This window comes from Diplotaxodon limnothrissa, linkage group LG4 (assembly GCF_057381915.1).
Source record: "Diplotaxodon limnothrissa isolate DT_005_m linkage group LG4, D_limnothrissa_male_GT1.1, whole genome shotgun sequence".
Classification (NCBI taxonomy): Eukaryota; Metazoa; Chordata; class Actinopteri; order Cichliformes; family Cichlidae; genus Diplotaxodon; species Diplotaxodon limnothrissa.
In genome coordinates, this window is record NC_140599.1 from 1,270,179 (window position 1) to 1,289,340 (window position 19,162).

At 41.6% G+C, this 19,162-nt stretch overlaps 1 protein-coding gene across 2 annotated transcripts; it reads right to left on the minus strand.

The window, feature by feature from the left end:
• Positions 1–5,901: 5,901 nt before the first annotated feature.
• On the minus strand, positions 5,902–18,107 carry LOC146632975 (apoptosis regulator BAX-like). Of its 2 annotated transcripts, XM_085351919.1 has the most exons (6): positions 17,845–18,107; positions 17,705–17,735; positions 13,139–13,303; positions 12,713–12,851; positions 8,726–8,830; positions 5,902–6,277 (listed from the first exon to the last, which is right to left on the minus strand). In XM_085351919.1, the coding sequence occupies exons 1-6, from the start codon at positions 17,870–17,872 to the stop codon at positions 6,134–6,136; spliced, it is 612 nt and encodes a 203-aa protein (XP_085208045.1). In that variant the 5' UTR covers positions 17,873–18,107; the 3' UTR covers positions 5,902–6,133. The 2 variants fall into 2 exon arrangements, with proteins under 2 accessions (XP_085208045.1, XP_085208044.1); XM_085351918.1 differs by lacking the exons at positions 5,902–6,277; positions 8,726–8,830 and adding an exon at positions 12,110–12,361.
• Between the last annotated feature and the right edge of the window lie 1,055 nt (positions 18,108–19,162).

Here is a 19,162-nt window from a genome sequence, read left to right on the forward strand (position 1 = left end):
CCCTTAGCGTGGCATTTTCAGCAGCAAGCGTTTCCACCTGCTGCTGGCTGTACTCCAGGGATTCTCGCAAGCTTTTAAATTCTCGGTGAAGAATCTCCACCAAGGACAGCCTTGCGTCGAAACTGGACAATCGCTTGTCGATTGACTCCAATATGTCGGCAATATCTTTGCCGGCTGGCGATGTTGAGCCGGGGGAATCTGCCTGGCGTTGTCTTTTCGACGACGGCGTCTCAGGTTTGGCCGGGGAAGCTGCACACGGGGTCTTCTTCATCACGAGATCCTGAAAGCACTGATCGATGTAATCTTGGAGAGTCTCTAAACTCTCCTCGTTGTTCTCCAGGGTGTTGGAGATTATTTAGACAAATAGTGTTAGTTATAAGACAATTGATAAGTGTATTTGGTAATGCTGAAGCTTAAATGAATTTGTTCAAATCTAAACTACCATTTGCTTTAATTTTCCGCCAAAATCTCCGGCGTCTGACGTCAGTTACAACATGAGTCGCTTACCTTGTCCGTTTGAATTTTTTCAGAAATCTCTCAGTCAGAACATGCTATATCATGCTTAGGTAACTAGCGAAACTAGCAAGCTCACTTCCGCTAACTTCCTGCTAACTTCTAACTCCGTTAAATGTAATAAATTCTGTTTTCATGGATGCCTGGAAGTTAAAATTCATAGTTACACCTGGTAAAGCAGCAATGCTGATCGTTTTATTAAAGATGAAAGAATTTAGACCGTTTTTAACTCTCAGTGATGTTCGTTTGACTTTGGGACCTGAAGAGACGGAGTTTAGGACCCAGATTACTCCCAGATTTATGAGCACCTTAGTGCGACAAATACGGACAAACGACGGCCGCTTGCATGTTCTACAAAAAAACTGTGCTTTGTCGTGTATCTGACGGACAAACACCAAACCAGTTCCACATCACTGAAGTTGCACCATTTTTACAAACCAATTCTGGTTCATCTGTTTCACTCAACGATCTGCTTCCTCCCTTCTCATTCTCCATTGCCGCCATGCTTTTTCGGCCATGTGCGTATGAAAACAAAGGCACTGCGCATACGCGTTTTACCCATATTCTATCGCGATATTTCATTTTCTTATCGTTGCCTAACATTGTACTGGTATTACCGTGAATGGTATAATATGGCCCAGCCCTACTTTGGTCCTCTTGTTTGTCATCATTCTCAGACTGTAAGAAATCTTGGAGTGTTATTAGATTGCCCATTTAAATTAGAGAAGCAATTCTCCAGTTGTCAAGAGCAGCTTTTATCAGTTACGTGGAATTGCCGTAAGCAAAATCTTATCTTCCTCCAAACGATGTTGAAAAACATATTCATGCCTTTCTCACCTGTAGATTAGACTACTGCAATTCTCCCCATTCTCATCTTGCCATCCTTTTCAGTTAGTCCAAAATACCACTGCACGTTCTTTAACAGGTATTAGACGGCATGATCACATCAGTCCAGTTTAGCAAATTTAAACTTGCTCGCTGTCCGTTTTTGTTTTGATTTTAAGATCATTTTATTTACTTTGAATAGTATGACGCCCAGCTATTTAAACAAACTCTCCAACAAATATAACCTGAAAGGGGCAATGATATACTTTATATTCCTACTTCAGAGTCTAAACAGTCTTTTAAATGCCATCTTGTAACTTTTTACCATGGCTTTTAATCTGAGTTCAGTTTGAGAACCATTAGGTTTTTGGTTCATGTTGTCACACTATATTGTATTTGCTTCTTCTCATGGCTTATTTTACTGTATTTATTCTTCTGTGGTTTTCTCTTGTTCATTAATTAATTACTTTGACCCCCTTCCCCCCCTCCATTCTTTTCTCTCTTTTGTTTTTCCACTCTTCTGCTGTCGTCTCCTGATTTCATCAACTTGGCCTTCACCCAAGTTGAAAATAAATAAATAAATAAAATGAAAAGATTAACAAGTAGAGCCCACAGAGAGTCTACAGTGCTCCTCTTGGCATACCATGACTGTGCTTGCTAAATTTGCCAGACGAGTAAGAAACCATCCCTGACCCACAATAGACACTCTACTCTCTTCTGGCTGAGGACCAGAGCCTTCGATTTAGAGGTGCTGACCCTTTTTGACCCCAGAGTACCGAGTCAAACATGCAAACTCCACACAGATGTCCCAACATGCTGCCTCATACTTCCTGACACAACTGGGGAAGTACAGTCTTCCACAGGAGCTGCTGATCCAGTTCTACACTGCAGTCATTGAGTCTGTCCTGTGCTCCTCCATCCCAGTCTGGTATGGTGCAGCCACTAAACAGTATATATATATATATATATATATATATACATATATATATATATATATATATATATATATATATATATATATATATATATATATATATATATATATATATATATATATATATATATATATATGCACACGTACATATGTGTGTATTGTGTCATTTACATATTGTTGTGATTTACATTGTTGTGCTTGAGAGTCACCATCTACTGGAACTAAATTCCTTGTATGTGTTTGTGCATATACATGGTCACTAAACGCGATTCTGATCAGATTTCATGTCTGTGATCTTCTGGGGCCTGTTCTTCGTACCACGCTAAGTGAGTTAGCTGGATGAGATTGTTGACGATTTCGCGTGATCCTGGATCGTTCGGTTCCCCGAAGCTCATCCGGGACTTGCTGTCATAGCAACAGAGCCGTAAGCGTAAACCTGCTCGGGAGCAGGCTTACTTTATGTAAACAGGATTAGATCGCGGCCACGCAGGTATGTCCGCTTCATGTATACGAAAGCAACAGCGATATTTTACCACTGTTTCACCATAAATAAATAACATCAATGTAACTAAAGATAATGCAGCACCTGATCCATTTATTGATGTCACACAGATACATACAGGTCATTTCCTAAAAAAGGGAAATGTACTATTAACATTCTATTACATGTATGTGATTATTACAGATGTAATTCATATTTCAGAGTAGTAATTGTAAATTACTTCGTGTAATCAAGATGAGAGACCACGGCTATAAAAGCGAAGGTGGATTTGGGAAGCCTGTCGCAGCCATGTCCTGTCCGTATACGCGACCAACCCATTGCGGAAGGTGCAAGATTGATAAGGAGAGTCCTCAGAATTCAGCGTATATTGCGGGACAGACAGGATCCTTTAGCTCAGCGCGACAGTGTGCTCATAGAGAGATATCGATTTTCCCGTGAGGGTATTATTCACTTAACCAACTTGTTGACGAGGGGGTGCAGGACCACCACCTGTCTTTTTTTCCTCTGCCCTTTTCTTGGTTGCTGTTATGAACAAACTAACAGAGTATTACAGGCCAGTATTACCTTGCCAAGAGACGAAAAGCAATCTAAGAGATAAATATTACCATTCTGTAGAATACTCCTGTATTCCACTTTTACTTGTTCCCATGTTCTTGTGGGTCCTGTTGTGGCTCTAATGTGAAAGGGGATATAATATAACATATTATAATATAATATAATGCCATATGATATTGGACAATATAGTGTCATATGATAGATCTACCCTACCGCCTACTGGTGTTGGCCAGAGGGGCCGATGGCGCGATATGGCAGCCTGGCTACAACCGTAGCTGCCTCCACCAGTGTGTGAATGTGGGAGTGAATGAATAGTGGTATCGTAAAGCGCTTTGGGTGCCTTGGAAAGCGCTATATAAATCCAATCCATTATTATTATTATTATTAAATTACCTACGAGTTTGATTTGTCAGCAACTTTCTGCCAGCCCTCTCTCCTTGCTTTTGCAGCCTTTGCAGTGTTCCCTTGCGTTTTAATTAAACTCTGAAACTCCTGTAATCCCTCACTCATGAGTTCTTGCTCTGCTGCCGGAAAATACCGAGCGCGCTCCTTCGACATTTTCGCCGACCAATCAGCGGGTTGCCGATCAATGTTTCTACTATCGATGCGTAGCCCCTTTTACGACACCCAGTGATCTCACATTACTTCATCCAGCTGTACTAATCGTCAACAGCAGGTGTGTTCGGGGAACCGGATTAGCTAGCTCACGGTTAGCACGATGGTTTGGTCTTGGATGTGTCATTTGATCTTGGATGTAGTAAGCGACGTACGAAGAACAGGCCCCTGACCTCTGTATGATCTCTTATGCACCCCATACATATTCCTGCTTATGCTGCTTTAGTATTATAATCTTTGAAGATTCCCCACGATCCTTTAAAGACCAGCTGGTTCCCATCTCTCTGGGAAGCTGGGCAAATTTGGAGTGAGAAACATCATTTCACAGTTTTAAGATTTCTTAAAATCACCATTTTCCTTGATCTGACCTACACTGGGGTCAGTTCAAGGAAGATATGGGTAAAATTTGACATGGAAGAAGTTCAATGTACAAAAAAATTCTAGCAATTGTAAAACGTTATACTGTTGTAAAACAGTTTTTGGGTCCACATTCAGAACTAGATTTCTCTGAAAAGATTTGGACCTTCACAATCCTTAGGGAAACAGGAGAATTGGAGTTCGGCTCAGTTTGGGGCAGACATCACAAACAAGGATCAACTCTGTCATTTATCGTTATACTCAGACTTGAAGAGATAGATACACAGCGGTGTCTTTTATCAAGGCTTTATTTATGTTTTTTTCTCATTAAAAGCAGTACAGAAAAAGAAAAACGCTGGCTTTTTGTCTGTGACATACAAAATATGTACAAACAATAATAAAAAGGAAGGACATGGAACTAATGACAGAATAAAGCAGCACATTGAACAGTATGACTCCACTCTGTCTGATACTGACAGTGCAGAAAAACAGAACATAACACCGGGGCTGTAAGAGACAGAACAGGTCAACTACTAACTGGAAGTTTGATGGTTCAACATATATGCATATCCTTGTGCAAGATACGAATGCCTAGTGCATTCATCTGAGTATAAATGTGTATGAGTGTTGGATAGAAAGCCCTTCATGATTGTATGAATGAATGTGAATGGGTGAATATGTCAAGTAAGAAGTGCTTTGACTGCTCAAGAAGAGTAAAAAAAGCAGTATATAAGAAGTGTATATGAGTGATTCACTGATCCATGTCACTAGGATTTACAGTAATGACATCAGAATGTCACTCGGACTGGAGAAACGAACAAATCGAACTACCAGAAGGCAACATTGCAGACAATGAGAACAGTACCTGGGAATCCCACACAAATGGGAATCATGAAGAGGCCGGTAGGAATGCTGCAACTACCAAATACCTGCAGAGTAAGGCACGTCCTGAGGAGTTAGCTGAATGGGAAGACCAAGATCAACATCTACACCCTGCCGATTGTCAGGTACACTGCTGGGATAATAAGCAGGCTAAAGGAGGTGATGCCTCTGACATCAAGGCAAGGAGGTTCCTACCATGCATGGAGAGTTTCACCCCAAGTCTGCACCCTGAAACTGTACGGTAAGTGGAAGGAGGCCAAGGACTAGTGAGTGCCAGAACCACTATCCACGATGAGACAGCAAAGATTCATGAGTACTACAACTCATGATGTATGAAACCTGAGAAAGGGATAGGCCCTGCATGGCAGGGGAAGAAGTGGCTGATATCAAGAAATCCTACCAGTGGCTGGACCAAGCTGGACTGAAGGACAGCACAGAGGCACTAATCATGGCTTTAAGCACATGGTCTTTAAAGGCTGCATCTACAATACCAGGCAAGACCCCAGATGGAGGCGGTGCAACACTTTCTCTCTGTCGCCATCTCTCACATATAAATGGTCTGACTGTCATGTAGCGCTTTTCTACTCTCCCAGCACACTCAAAGTGCTTTAAATACCATCATCATTTCTCACGTACACTATATTGCCAAAAGTCAAATTCAACAGGCAGCAGCTGTAACCTGAAAATGCTTAAAAAGGTTTTCACTTTTTTTCTCCTCTGACTAGAAACAGGATGTCTGACCAGGTCCTTTGGTTCAGAAGACCCTGCATCGTTACACAATAAACACTTTCCCCCACAACACTGCTGTTTTTGGATTTTCAGTTTTATTTGCATAGATAAGAGAAGATTGAAAAGAAGAGCTGAGTGGTTTAGAGACATTATACCAATGTGTTCAAAAACAGACTAGAGACTCCGGTCCCGGATATGAATGTTTTTTGTGTGTGTCAGACTCAGGACTGTCTGGTCAGCCTCCAGGTGATGAAGCTTCCTATAGACATGCCAGCGAGGAAGATTATGATAAGGCCGTAGCTGTGAGAGCTCATTGACGACACCCTCTGGATGGATGCAGCTGCTAACTCTGAGAAGCTGTTGATCTGTGGACATACACATACATAGTCACTGCTTCCATTTGTGCAACATCAGTCACTAACGGTTTACTGTTCAAGATCTATGTGTAACTTATAAACATACAAAAGTAAAATGCATAAATACAACTCCTCAAAATAAAATACTGTATATATGACCACAAAAAATGAGACTGAAAAATTTCCTTTAGATCAGACATGTCAAGGTGCCCAGGCCGAATATATCTGTATCCAACCTTTGACTGAAATTCATATGTGAATTATTAATGTATGAACTATACAGAGAGAGCATGCCACAGCCACACCACTCATACAAGTCCCAGAATGCAGTGCAGCAGCCGCTATGCAGATGGGGATTGTGACATCATCAATGCTATGCATTATGGGAATGTTTTTTGTCCAACTTAATAATGGAATACAGGAAGAGGCTGCGTTTGGGCTTTAAACTGTGAACATTAGTAACTGATAACAATGGTGACATAACCATACTTATGGCTGAGTATAACTGGTTTTATGGACCTGACTCAGACTTGTGTTTTTCAGTTTGGAAGCAGCAACAAGGAGCTGGTGAAGCAGCTGGAAAAGGGAAAAACAACATGTCAGACAAGATCTTTGTGATCTTTGATCTTTTTCTGAAATATTATTTATCAGTTCTCAGTGTCATACAAAACACTCAATTACTTTGTGTCTCAGTGTGACCGATATGTCCACAAAGTTTTCAAGGTGCCATTGAGAGTCTTTAAAGGTACCTATTAATAAATAAATGTAAATAATTTACACAATCTGTAATGCGACTATCACTGAAACCAACCAGCTGATCTTCACCACAGCAGTTGTGATTACTGAAGCGTCCGACGTGTGCTCTCATTGGCTGGGGAACAATACGAGAACAGCAGCCCCACCCAGGCTGGAGATCAGTAGAGAGAGCAATACTGGAGGAGCATAGGGGAGAAGGATGCAACCCATAACTCCAGGATCCAGTACCCAACAGACTGAAATCTTTGCCCATTATTCTTTGCAGAACAGCTCCAGCTCAGTCAGATTAGATGGGCAGCGTTTGTGAACAGCAGTTTTCAGATCTTGCCACAGAGTCTTGATTGGATTTAGATCTGGACTTTGACTGGGCCAGTCTAACACATGGATATGTTTGTTTTAAACCACTCCATTGTTGCCCTGGCTTTATGTTTAGGGTCGTTGTCCTGCTGGAAGGTGAAGCTCCGCCTCAGTCTCAAGTCTTTTGCAGACTCCAAGAGGTTTTCTTCCAAGCTTGCTCTGTATTTGGCTCCATCCATCTTCCCATCAACTCTGACCAGCTTCCCTGTCCCTGCTGAAGAGAAGCCCCCCCAGATGATGCTGCCACCACCATATCTGACAGTGGGGATGGTTTAGAGTGATGTGCAGCGTTTTGCATTTTGGCCAAAAAGTTCCATGTTGGTCTCGTCTGACCAGAGCAGCTTCTTCCACATGTTTGCTGTGTCCCCCACATGGCTTGTGGCAAACTGCAAACGGGACTTCTTCTGGTTTTCTGTTAACAATGGCTTTCTTCTTGCCACTCTTCCATAAAGGCCAACTTTGTGCAGTGCACGACTAATAGTTGTCCTGTGGACAGATTCCCCCACCTGAGCTGTAGATCTCTGCAGCTCGTCCAGAGTCACCATGGGCCTCTTGGCTGCATTTCTGATCAGCGCTCTCCTTGTTCGGCCTGTGAGTTTAGGTGGACGGCCTTGTCTTGGTAGGTTTACAGTTGTGCCATACTCCTTCCATTTCTGGATGATGGCTTGAACAGTGCTCCGTGGATGTTCAAGGCTTGGGAAATCTTTGTGTAGCCTAAGCCTGCTTTAAATTTCTCAATAACTTTATCCCTGACCTGTCTGGTGTGGTCTTTGGACTTCATGGTGTTGTTGCTCCCAATGTTCTCTTAGACAACCTCTGAGGCCGTCACAGAGCAGCTGTATTTGTACTGACATTAGATCACACACAGGTGCACTCTATTTAGTCATTAGCACTCATCAGGCAACGTCTATGTGCAACTGACTGCACTCAGACCAAAGGGGGCTGAATAATTACACACATCCCACTTTGCAGTTATTTGTAAAAAATGTTTTGAATCATGTCTGATTTTCGTTCCACTTCTCACGTGTGCACCACTTTGTGTTGGTCTTTCATGTGGAATTCCAATAAAATTGATTCATGTTTGTGGCTGTAATGTGACAAAATGTGGGAAAGTTCAAGGGGGCCGAATACTTTTGCAAGCCACTGTAAATACACACAAACATAAGCTGGCAACTCCAAATTTTCATGCTGGCATCAACGGGGTCTCTCAATGCAACAACCCACTGTATAGAAACAAATAAGAAACAAAAACGAATATGCAGTACTTTATCTACACCTGTGTATAATCTCAAACATGGGGTCTCAGGGAAAAAGACAGTGAAGATCTATTGGTGTATAACGTACCCAACCTCCGTGTTCCAGAATCCAGCCCAGCAGATTGTTTTTGAAAAAGTTCACTGCCCAGGTAAGGACCTCTCTGACCGACTGAGGGAGGTGAGCCTCGACCATCTGATGGATGAACACACAGGTGAAGTTATGGTACTGCAGCCGTCTCCCAAAAGAAGGTAAGAAACATGGGTGAGAGTGGTGTGTCACACTGGATACGTGGGACTATAGACACACTGTTCATTTGGAACATTTTATAGCTCTTTTTCTGAAATTATCAGTATCATACAACACACTCTTTCACTGATTTTGTGTCTCACTGAGACCTATATCTCCACAAATTTGGGATATTTTGCAGGCAATAGTTATGGTACTTATGTCCACTAAGCAATTTAAGCTAAATCATTCACAGGTGCATGAGGTCAACTTTAATTCTGAGAAATTCACGTCGGCAGTAATGACACCCGGTTACGCCAATCGGAGGTCACTAAAATCAATATTGAATCGATGTGCAACTTTGCCAAAACAATGTGGGACTCTGTAGTTTTCTCTGGTCCCCTCCCCAATCAGACCAGGAGTGACATGTTTAGCCGCATGTTCTCCTTAAATTGCTGGCTGTCTGAGTGGTGTCCCAGAAACGATGTGGGCTTCATAGATAATTGGCAAACCTTCTGGAGGAAACCTGGTCTTGTTAGGAGAGACGGCATCCATCCCACTTTGGATGGAGCAGCTCTCATTTCTAGAAATATGGACAAATTTATTAAACCCCCCAAAATATGACTATCCAGAGTTGGGACCAGGAAGCAGAGTTGCAGTCTTACACGCCTCTCTGCAGCTTCTCTCCTCCTGCTACCCCCCCAAAAACCCATCTCCATAGAGACTGTGTCAGCTTCCAAAAAGACAAAAAACACAAGAAGTTTAAATATTTATTGACTATTTATTGGGAATTTTAAAATCAGTTGGTAGCCTTATTTCAGATCCTGCACAGCTGCTCCTCGTCAAGGAATGTGGTGGTTGTCTGTCAGGAGAGAAGAATGGTGATTGAGATTGTGATTAAGGTTTACCAGTAAGGAAAACTAATGCAAGTGTGTGTGAAATCTAGGAATAAAAGTGGTGCAAATAAGTGTAAGATAATGATTACTCACCTTTCTTGCCTGTGTCCTCTTCAAGGTGTTTGGGCAAATGTTTCCCCGGAGGTCCAGACACCATTTAAAGGTTCCGGGAGAGACCATGGGTAAAGAGAGTGTGGTGAATCTTGTTGTGCTTGGGTTTCTGGGTTTTTATAATATTGGGTTTGGTGTAACATTAAAGTGTGAAATATTTATTAACTCATTCACTGCCAGCCATTTTCAAATCAGGTAACTCCCCACTGCCAGGGTTTTTGAGCATTTTTACTCATTTTTGAAGAGCCACAGAAAACTGTGTGTTATGATCATATAAACGCTGAACCTACCAAAATGAAGAACAGACTCTCTTCTGTCATCCAAAAAAAAAGCTTGTTTCTACCATTTTCCATTCTTTAGTAATCAGCTGTAGAAGAGAGGTGGGTTCCACCAAAAATGCCTGTTTTGACCAAAAAAAGGGAGAAAACGAGCTTTTTGTGAAAAATACATTTCAAGCAGAAAAGTGCCTTTGACACTAATATTTCTTGCTTTGTGACGAGGTTGTATTCTAGCCCCTCCCATTGAAAAACGTAATTGACGTCTATAGACGTCAATGGCAGTGAATGAGTTAATATGTAAATGTGAAAATGTATTTATGTATTTATTTATTCTAATTAATATATTGTATACTGTGGTGGAAGGTTGGGATTTAAGAATTTACCTGAGAGTGGAATAATGGTTAAGTCTGTGACAGCTGAACATATGTAAGGCTGCCAGTTGTCATTAGAGGATGGATTTTTGTGCTGTGAAGAAGCTCGACAAATTAATTGTTGTAAGGAGAGCTGTATAGGAAATAAATGCTTTTTTTGTTCCACTACGCTTGCCTTGGTCCATCTCACTGTGTTTCAGCCGCTAAGGGCCGCCCTGTTACAGTTAGAAATATCCTGTCTCAGAGTGACGCTGAAAAACTAGTTCATGCATTTATTACTTCCAGGCTGGACGACTGTAATTCATTATTATCAGGAAGTCCTAAAAACTCCCTGAAAAGCCTTCAGCTGATCCAAAATGCTGCAGCAAGAGTCCTGACAGGGACTAGAAAGAGAGAGCATATTTCTCCTGTTTTGGCTTCCTGTTAAATCCAGAATTCAAAATCCTGCTCCTCACATACAAGGTCTTAAATAATCAGGCCCCATCTTATCTTAATGACCTTGTAGTACCATATCACCCTATTAGAGCACTTCGCTCTCGCTCTGCAGGCCTACTTGTTGTTCCTAGAGTATTTAAAAGTAGAATGGGAGGCAGAGCCTTCAGTTTTCAGGCCCCTCTTCTGTGGAACCAGCTTCCAGTTTGGATTCAGGAGACAGACACTATCTCTACTTTCAAGATTAGGCTTCAAACTTTCCTTTTTGCTAAAGCATATAGTTAGGGCTGGACCAGGTGATCCTGAATCCTCCCTTAGTTATGCTGCAATAGACGTAGGCTGCCGGGGGATTCCCATGATGCATTGAGTTTTTCCTTTCCAGTCACCTTTCTCACTCACTATGTGTTAACAGACCTCTCTGCATTGAATCATATCTGTTATTAACCTCTGTCTCTCTTCCACAGCATGTCTTTATCCTGTCTTCCTTCTCTCACCCCAACCAATCACAGCAGATGGCCCCGCCCCTCCCTGAGCCTGGTTCTGTCGGAGGTTTCTTCCTGTTAAAAGGGAGTTTTTCCTATGAGCCCCTATGAGTGCTGCTCATAGGGGGTCATGTGATTGTTGGGTTTTTCTCTGTATCTATGAAGCGCCTTGAGGCGACTTTTGTTGTGATTTGGCGCTATATAAATAAAACTGAACTGAATAGAAATGAGTTTCTTGTCATGTTGGAAGTTTTAAATATCTCTCTGGGTTCTCTTTGCTTGCCCTCCTCTCTCCTCCTTTGTGACTATGCAATTTAATTATAGTTACCGCCAATTTAAGAGCAGGTACGCTAACATAAACATTACTATACAGATATTAACATAAACAAAGAATCAATGTGACGCACTAACTGTAAAGCTTACGTCTCACCTCCAGGGGGCAGTGCTTTGGATATTCTGCATTTAACTTTATTTTCTGCGAAATGCTTTCACATTTTTTTAAATCTCAGTTTCCATTTTCTTCTGTCCTCCTGTTTTGCTGTTCGTGATGAGGATCTGATGTCCTCGTGCTGGCGTTGTTCCCACATCATCATAATAAATGTTGTTCCAGGTTCAACATTGCAAGTGACCAGTCACATTGTTGTGACGTCATACTTCTGCAAGCCAAGCGATTCATTCATTTATGAAATTTGAATTTTGCCAGGACAACATGTATAATGCTTACCGTTTGTTTTTTAAGACTTTTTTTCCGAAGTCGCAAAAGTATGACGTCACAACAATGTGACTGGTCACTTGCAATGTTGAACCTGGAACAACATTTATTAAGATGATGTGGGAACAACACCAGCACATCAGATCGTGCCTTCTTCTTGGTGCAGTCTTGGCAGACAATATAAGCGCTACTCCCCCAATAGCTTCCTGTAGTGTACTGCAGTTACAAAAATACATTTACGTGGTATTAGTCTAGTGTTGACAATAAAATTCACATTTTTGTAGTCGACATCATCGATTATGATCATTGCAGACCTACTGTAGACTACTATACTGTTTTGCTCCTCTGGCACACAAACTGAAATCAGCTGACTGTAGAACTCATAAGCAGAATTGATAGGCAAGCTGAATAACAACTCAAAGGACCTGAACTACCAGGAACTGCTTCTGTAGAAAACTGGTTCTCAGTTCCCATCCCTACTAATGATGCTAAAATAACAATGAAATCACTAAAACAATAACGACTGCTTTAGATTCTCAGACGTCCTGGAAACTGAAACCAACTCACCTTGACAGCAAGCCTGCCGGCTACATAGATGAGCACAGCGATTCTCTCCCAGGTGATGCCGTCCTCAAACACTTTGTCTGCCACTCGTCTGAAGTTCTCTGACTTGGAGCCAGAGCCAGAAGCCACACCATCTATCACACTGCAACAGAACAGCCACAATGTAAGCAACCTGTTTTTGAAAACACGTAGAGCCCTTAAAATTGCATTCTGACTGACAGACGTTTCTAGTTTATGACAGAGACATGAAACACTTGTCTGCACACCACAACTTCCATCAGCAGGGCGTCTACTTATCTCTACTTAATCAAACTGTACGCTGTAAATGCTTATTGAGCCAACATTAATCTGCTGCATTCATCCAATAATCTACAGTATTTTTGTACTAAAGCAGTCTCCTAACATGAGATCTGAGGATGAAAAGCTCACTCTTGAAACTCTTGGTCATGCTGCACTCTGTCACCGACGATACGTATCATTTTGCTCAGCTGCTTGACCAGCTTCTCCTCCTGCTCAGTCTTCCCCTCCACAGCCAGTGGAGTGAGAGGCGGGACATCCTCTGAGGGCACATCCTTCAGCTCTTCCTCTATGACTCTGTTAGAGAACACACAATTAGGTACCCGTGACCCTAACTCTGAGCTTAACATGGCTTCTTAGACTAATATTAGCTAAACAGTGTTCCCACTCAGAATCATTAAGGTTTTTGACACTTTATATTACACATTTACTGTGGAAAGAAACGGTTAAAGTGCATTTTGTAAGGACAACGCTGGCAAGCACAACAAAACAAAAACACATGACATCCCTTTCCTATTGGTGGAAAAATGTACCATGTTAACCAATAAAAAAATAATATGGCAACTTGTGACATTTGATTGTTTAGGAAGAGGAGAAAGTTTATAAGTGATGGTGGCGAGGGAGAGTAAGCGAGCGATATCCATAGCAAGTTTTGAGACGAGAGAGATTTGTGGCGTTTAGTGTGTTTAGAGTGTAGTTAGTGGGTTGTGCTGTCTTGTGTAGTTAGTGTGTACTGTAGTTATTGTTTTGTGTGTCAAAACGATGAGGGCACTGCTGAATGTCACAGCTGCTGCCAAAAAGTCACCAAAGGCAGACGTTGATGTAAACGCTGTCTGCAGGTGGAACACAGGTTAGGGCTGCTCAATTAATCGAATTTGAATCACGATTACGATCTGGGCTTTCAACGATCATTAAAAATGACTGAGCCGATTATTAGCCCCTCCCTCGTGCTTTACTCTCGCGCTGCTCCGTGTGGCAAATCAAGCGCACCTCTCTGCATTTCGAACATGCATCACAACAATTAAGAGGACCCGAGGGAAGCTCGGAAAGCTAAGCAGAAGTTATTTGGAGAGGAGAGTGACTGCTGTTGGTTGAAAAGCGGTAAAAAAACTTCAGTGGTGTGGAAACATTATGGGTTCAGTCAGACGTGGATCAAGTAGACACAGTGTGTAAACTTTGCTACGGTGTCGTAGCTGCACCACAGAGCAACACTGCAAAGCTCACTAAACATAGAAGTTTACATTTTTCATTTATTTTTATATTGCAAACATTTGCACTGTTATCAGTATTTGCACACTATTTTATATTGTTTTTTGACAATCTTTAGAGTCATTATTCAACACATTGTTATTGTTAAATAAATATTGTCAAATAATCGAGATCTCAATGTCAGTGAAAATAATCGTGGTTATCATTTTTGCCATAATCGAGCAGCCCTAACACAGGGGGAGTGTTTTTCAGGCCTGCTGGTTTTAGGCCTGTGATATGGAAACTAGGAACACTCCTCTGACCCATGCCTCCCCCAGTCCACTAAATATCAAATCCCCCCACCACGATGTCCATAATCTGCCTTACTAGAAATACTGAGATCAATTTCAGTAAAGGTTACATTTGTATCCTCTAAGCAGAATGCCAAAGACTGCGTGGTCAAATGTTTGTTCACGTCAGACGTATTTCCCCTCTTTGTTGTCTTCAGTGTTAGCGTCATTACTAAAAAAACATTATTACACATCTTACAGAGAACTTAATGAATGCAGTAAGTTACACCCATGAGAAAGAAATTCATTATACTACTTGTTACATTGTTTTCATGTTACTCTGAAGCACACCGTCTCATAATTAAAGATTAACAATATAAACGTGCAGGCCCGTAGGTTTATATCAGCAGCACAAATCACTCTCCTAATGAGGACACATGTGATCTTTCTCTTAGTATTTAGGTATGAACACAAAGCAACAACACAAATCAGCTGATGTGATTAGCTGTGGGATAATGGCATGTGGTAACCTGTGATGCTGTGAACTGTTTGGATGTACTTGGGAAAAGAGATTATTTTATTGGACAAAATACAGTGATTGCATCGCTAACTGCACAGCTACTGTACGGCATCTCATCTCCATCAGAAATGAGCGCTACCACCGTGTCATCAGCATATTTGACTTCGTATCAAGTACTTTTTTAGTACCTGGTTCCCGGGTGAGCAGGTACTAAAAAAGTCATCAGTCAATGAGTCTCATTCACGAAAATCAAAACCGCCATTTTTGAAACCTGGAAACGAGAGAAACGGCTGAAAAACAACACCGTGATCCCCGAGTCTGATGAACGCCACAGACCAAGCAGCAGATATATTCTTGCCTTGAAATCCACCTTTGTTGTAGCGCCTGTGTCGCATGTTATTTACGTATTGCTATGACGACAGCCACGCACATTACAGTGCTCTTCTGTAATGGAAAACCAGTTGATCTGAGTAGATCAGCGGGCCCCAACATTTTTTGCTCCACAGACGGTTTAATGTCAGACAATATTTTCACGGACCGGCCTTTAAGGCGTGGCAGATGAATACAACAAAATAAAATGATCCGAGACAAAAACTGTGGTACTTTGTAAATATAATAATAAACTAATTCACTGTGTAATTGTGTACATTTTTTAGCAGCTTCCTCCTGAAGTGCGCCAACAACACAGAGTAACGTCCTCCTCACTGCCCCTTAATGCTCTCTGGTCGCTATGGTAATGCGTACATATTTCTTTCAAAATAAGACACACAACTACAACACGGGAAAGACCCAGGGGAACAGAGTTAACGATAAAACCCCTGAAAACCATAAATTTCACACCCGAGCCTCAACTCTCGCGGCCCGGCACCAAACGACTCATGGAGTAGTACCGGTCCGTGCCCCGGGGGTTGGGGACCGCTGGAGTAGCTACTAAAAGGGGATATTGATCGAGGAGCAGGTAGCAAGAGGAGTCTGAAGGCAGTTTGATGGTAAGGATGTCTGGGATTATGATGTTCAATGCTGAGCTGTAGTCCACAAACAGCATCCTGACGTAGCTCTTCCTGTTCTGCAGATGGCTCAGTGCTCTGTGAAGGTTGCTAGTGATGGCATTCGCCGCGGATCTGTCCCACTAGTAGGACACATGTTGGTGAAATTTGAAGAGTACAGATTTCACACATGCCTTATTAAAGTCCCCAGCAGCAATATGGATGCCCTCACAAGGTAGCTAGAAAAGGGCCTACACTGAATGGACATGGGCTCTAAGTTTTGTGAGTAGTGACCTTTTATAATTGAAGGTTTACTTTAAGGTTTTGCATAATCAGTGTTCATTACTAATGCTGTACTGCCCTCTACAGGATTAACATCAATTAATTTTTACTTAAATATTCAGCTGGGATAAGTGATGGTGGAAAGAATGTTACTGTAGTTACAGGAACGACAAAGCAGGTAAATATTAGAAAATAACATGTACTTAATTTTGTATATGCTATTAGACAGATTTACTAAGTGAGGAAAATTACTGTGAAGTCACAATCACGGGGTGATCTACTGACAGCGCGCTAATTTATATACAAAGATGCAGCCAGTTGTCAGTAAGAACCAACATTCTGAGAGCGCACCGATTATATATAAACCAATATAGGTGTGAAAGTGTTTCATGAAACAGCGAGGCAATTCAGATTAAAGCCAGGAGGATGAATGAAAATCATGCGTTTGATATAAGAAACAGCCCTGGAGCAAGGATTTTTAGGATTAGGACTCAGATGCAGGAAAACAGCATAGGATCAATGTTCCCAAATGTATCTAATGCAGGAAAATGTCCAAACACCGGGGAGGTTGCAGTTGGCATGTCAGCCTCATCAACATAAATTCGTTGTGTAGTCAAACCCTGGTGTTAGTTCACACAAAGAGTGTTTTTAAAGCTATTTCAAAGGATGTTCTAAACAATAAATAACTGATTCCAGGATAGTATCTATGTCAGGATCGAATATGAAGTGCTGCACAATTACTACAAATGATCCCAAAAGTTTGATTCTGTTCATCTGGACGTAGCGAATGAAGAATGGCCCGGGAAACCTGCAGACTGAAGAAGTCACCTGGATGAGCGACGAAACATTTGTCCCACTGAAAACGTCCAGATGAACAGAATCAACCTTTTGGGATTTACGTACCTGGATGATTGAGTGTGCATCAACACATACTAAAAATTAGATTACATATGTTAAGAGATTTGACATCTATACTTAGCCTGTAGAAAAAGGCCAATAATTCTATGACACAGTTCTTTTTATGACTGGTGCAGTTTACGGTGAAAAGATAATTGCAGTTCCTGTAAGATGAAAATGAAACTTAATTCAGATAAGGACTTGAACAGGGTTGGGTTCAAACGTATTATTAAGTGTTATAATTAATACAATATCTTCACATGAGCTACCACAGGAATAAATATGTTTAAAAATGTCTAATGACTGAATAATTCTATCAAGAGTTTTAATGATGAAAGACATAATCTTACTGCTTTCCTTAGTTACTAAGAAAAGCAGTGTAACCCAAAAGTCGTAATCATTTTTTACTGTGCTCCAACAACTTAAGGAACCAAAAAACATTTATTGTAAAACATCACTGAGCACTTTGTGGCAGGTGGTTAAAGAGCAAAGCGACTGGGAAAGAGCAACGATGGAAGCATAGAACGGAACTCACTCTTTGATGAGGGCTTCCCCGATTCTCTCATCTGTGGAAGAGTAAAAACAGAACAGGTCCGTGTTCTCCGTAGTTACACTGCAGGCGCAGTAAAAAGCAACAATGACACAAGAAGTCATCTGCCGGTAAGGCGAGCTTACCTGACATGCCGTTCACCGCGCACGCCATGGTTTGAAGAGAAGTTTAATGAATGCGAAACTTCCTGAACAAACTCTGCCGCTTCTTCCTCTGAAGTTACATGAACCTTTGTCTGATTAATTAAACTAAGCAAAACACAACAACAAAAAAAACACCTAAACAAAAACAATTTACCACCAGCACGCGTCAGCTGGAGTTTCGTCGAAGTTAGAAAAGCCGACAACTGTAACAAACCCACAGCCCAATCCCGATCAGTCAACGTCATCAGTCGCCGCCCGAGTACGCTCAGAATCCCCGGATGTGTCGTTATTTTTGTGCCACTATTCTGAGCGCACGTAAAAAAAAAGTTTGCAGGTGCAAGTGTTGCATTTTCAGGAGAAATTTATTTTGAGCGAAGAAAAGCTCGAAAGAAAAGCTCGAAAGAAAAGCTCGAAAGAAAAGCATTCCTGCGTGCAAAACTGTATTTCAGTGTTTGCTATTATCCACACGCACACAGCAGCCCCTCTCTCCTCAGTTTTTGCACTTGCGCTTCCTCGCGATGTGTCGCTCGCGCTCTCAACATTTCTGCCCGTGCGCGCTCAACTCTTTCTGTACACCGTTATATTTGTGCCACAAAACCAGCCTGTCGTGTTTTCAATAAAACATCCGTAGTAGTTAGCAAGCTTCTTTATTTTAACGTGGCTCACATCCATGTACGTAAACATAACCTGCCGCTGCTTCTACGACACAGTATATATCACAATTTGGTTAGACAGCCCCCTAGTGGTGAAGCTGAACTACCCACATAACTCCTATCAACACATCCCCTTTTCTTTAGATGTTATCTGCTGAACAACACTATGGAAACATACCTAACATTGCATAGCTTGAATAACATCACAAACACTTGTGACAGTGTAAACTACGGAACACACAATAATGCAGAAAGTTCCTTTTTGATATATGCATATATATCTAGCTATATATGTATACACCAACATATACATATATATATATGCTTAAAGGTTTAGTCTATCAGGTGGCTTGATAGAGCGTGCTGATCTTCTGACAATGGGTGACAGGTCTCTTTGCTCCACACTGTCCTTCACGGGTGTTGTTGGTTCAGGTGGTGTGTTGTTGTCATCACACTGTTCTTCCGATGGTCCCATTGTCTTTTGAGTGTACAGTAAACTCCTCCGATTTCTCCTTAATATCAGTCCATCTTCAGTTTTCACATTCTACGATCTTGGGTTTACCTCCTCCAGTACAGTTGCTCTCTTTTCCCAGATGTTTGCATCTTCCACTCTGACTGCTTCATTGGGTGCGAGTGGTTTTAGACTT

Bases quoted from the DNA above. Each gene is read 5' to 3' on its own strand.
- LOC146632975 (XM_085351918.1), bottom strand. From the start codon at position 17,872: ATGGCGTGCGCGGTGAACGGCATGTCAG. The intron at 17,736-17,844 runs GTAAGCTCGCCT...ACTCTTCCACAG, and splicing joins CGCGGTGAACGGCATGTCAG to ATGAGAGAATCGGGGAAGCC. The intron at 13,304-17,704 runs GTGAGTTCCGTT...GTTCTCTAACAG, and splicing joins GGGGAAGCCCTCATCAAAGA to AGTCATAGAGGAAGAGCTGA.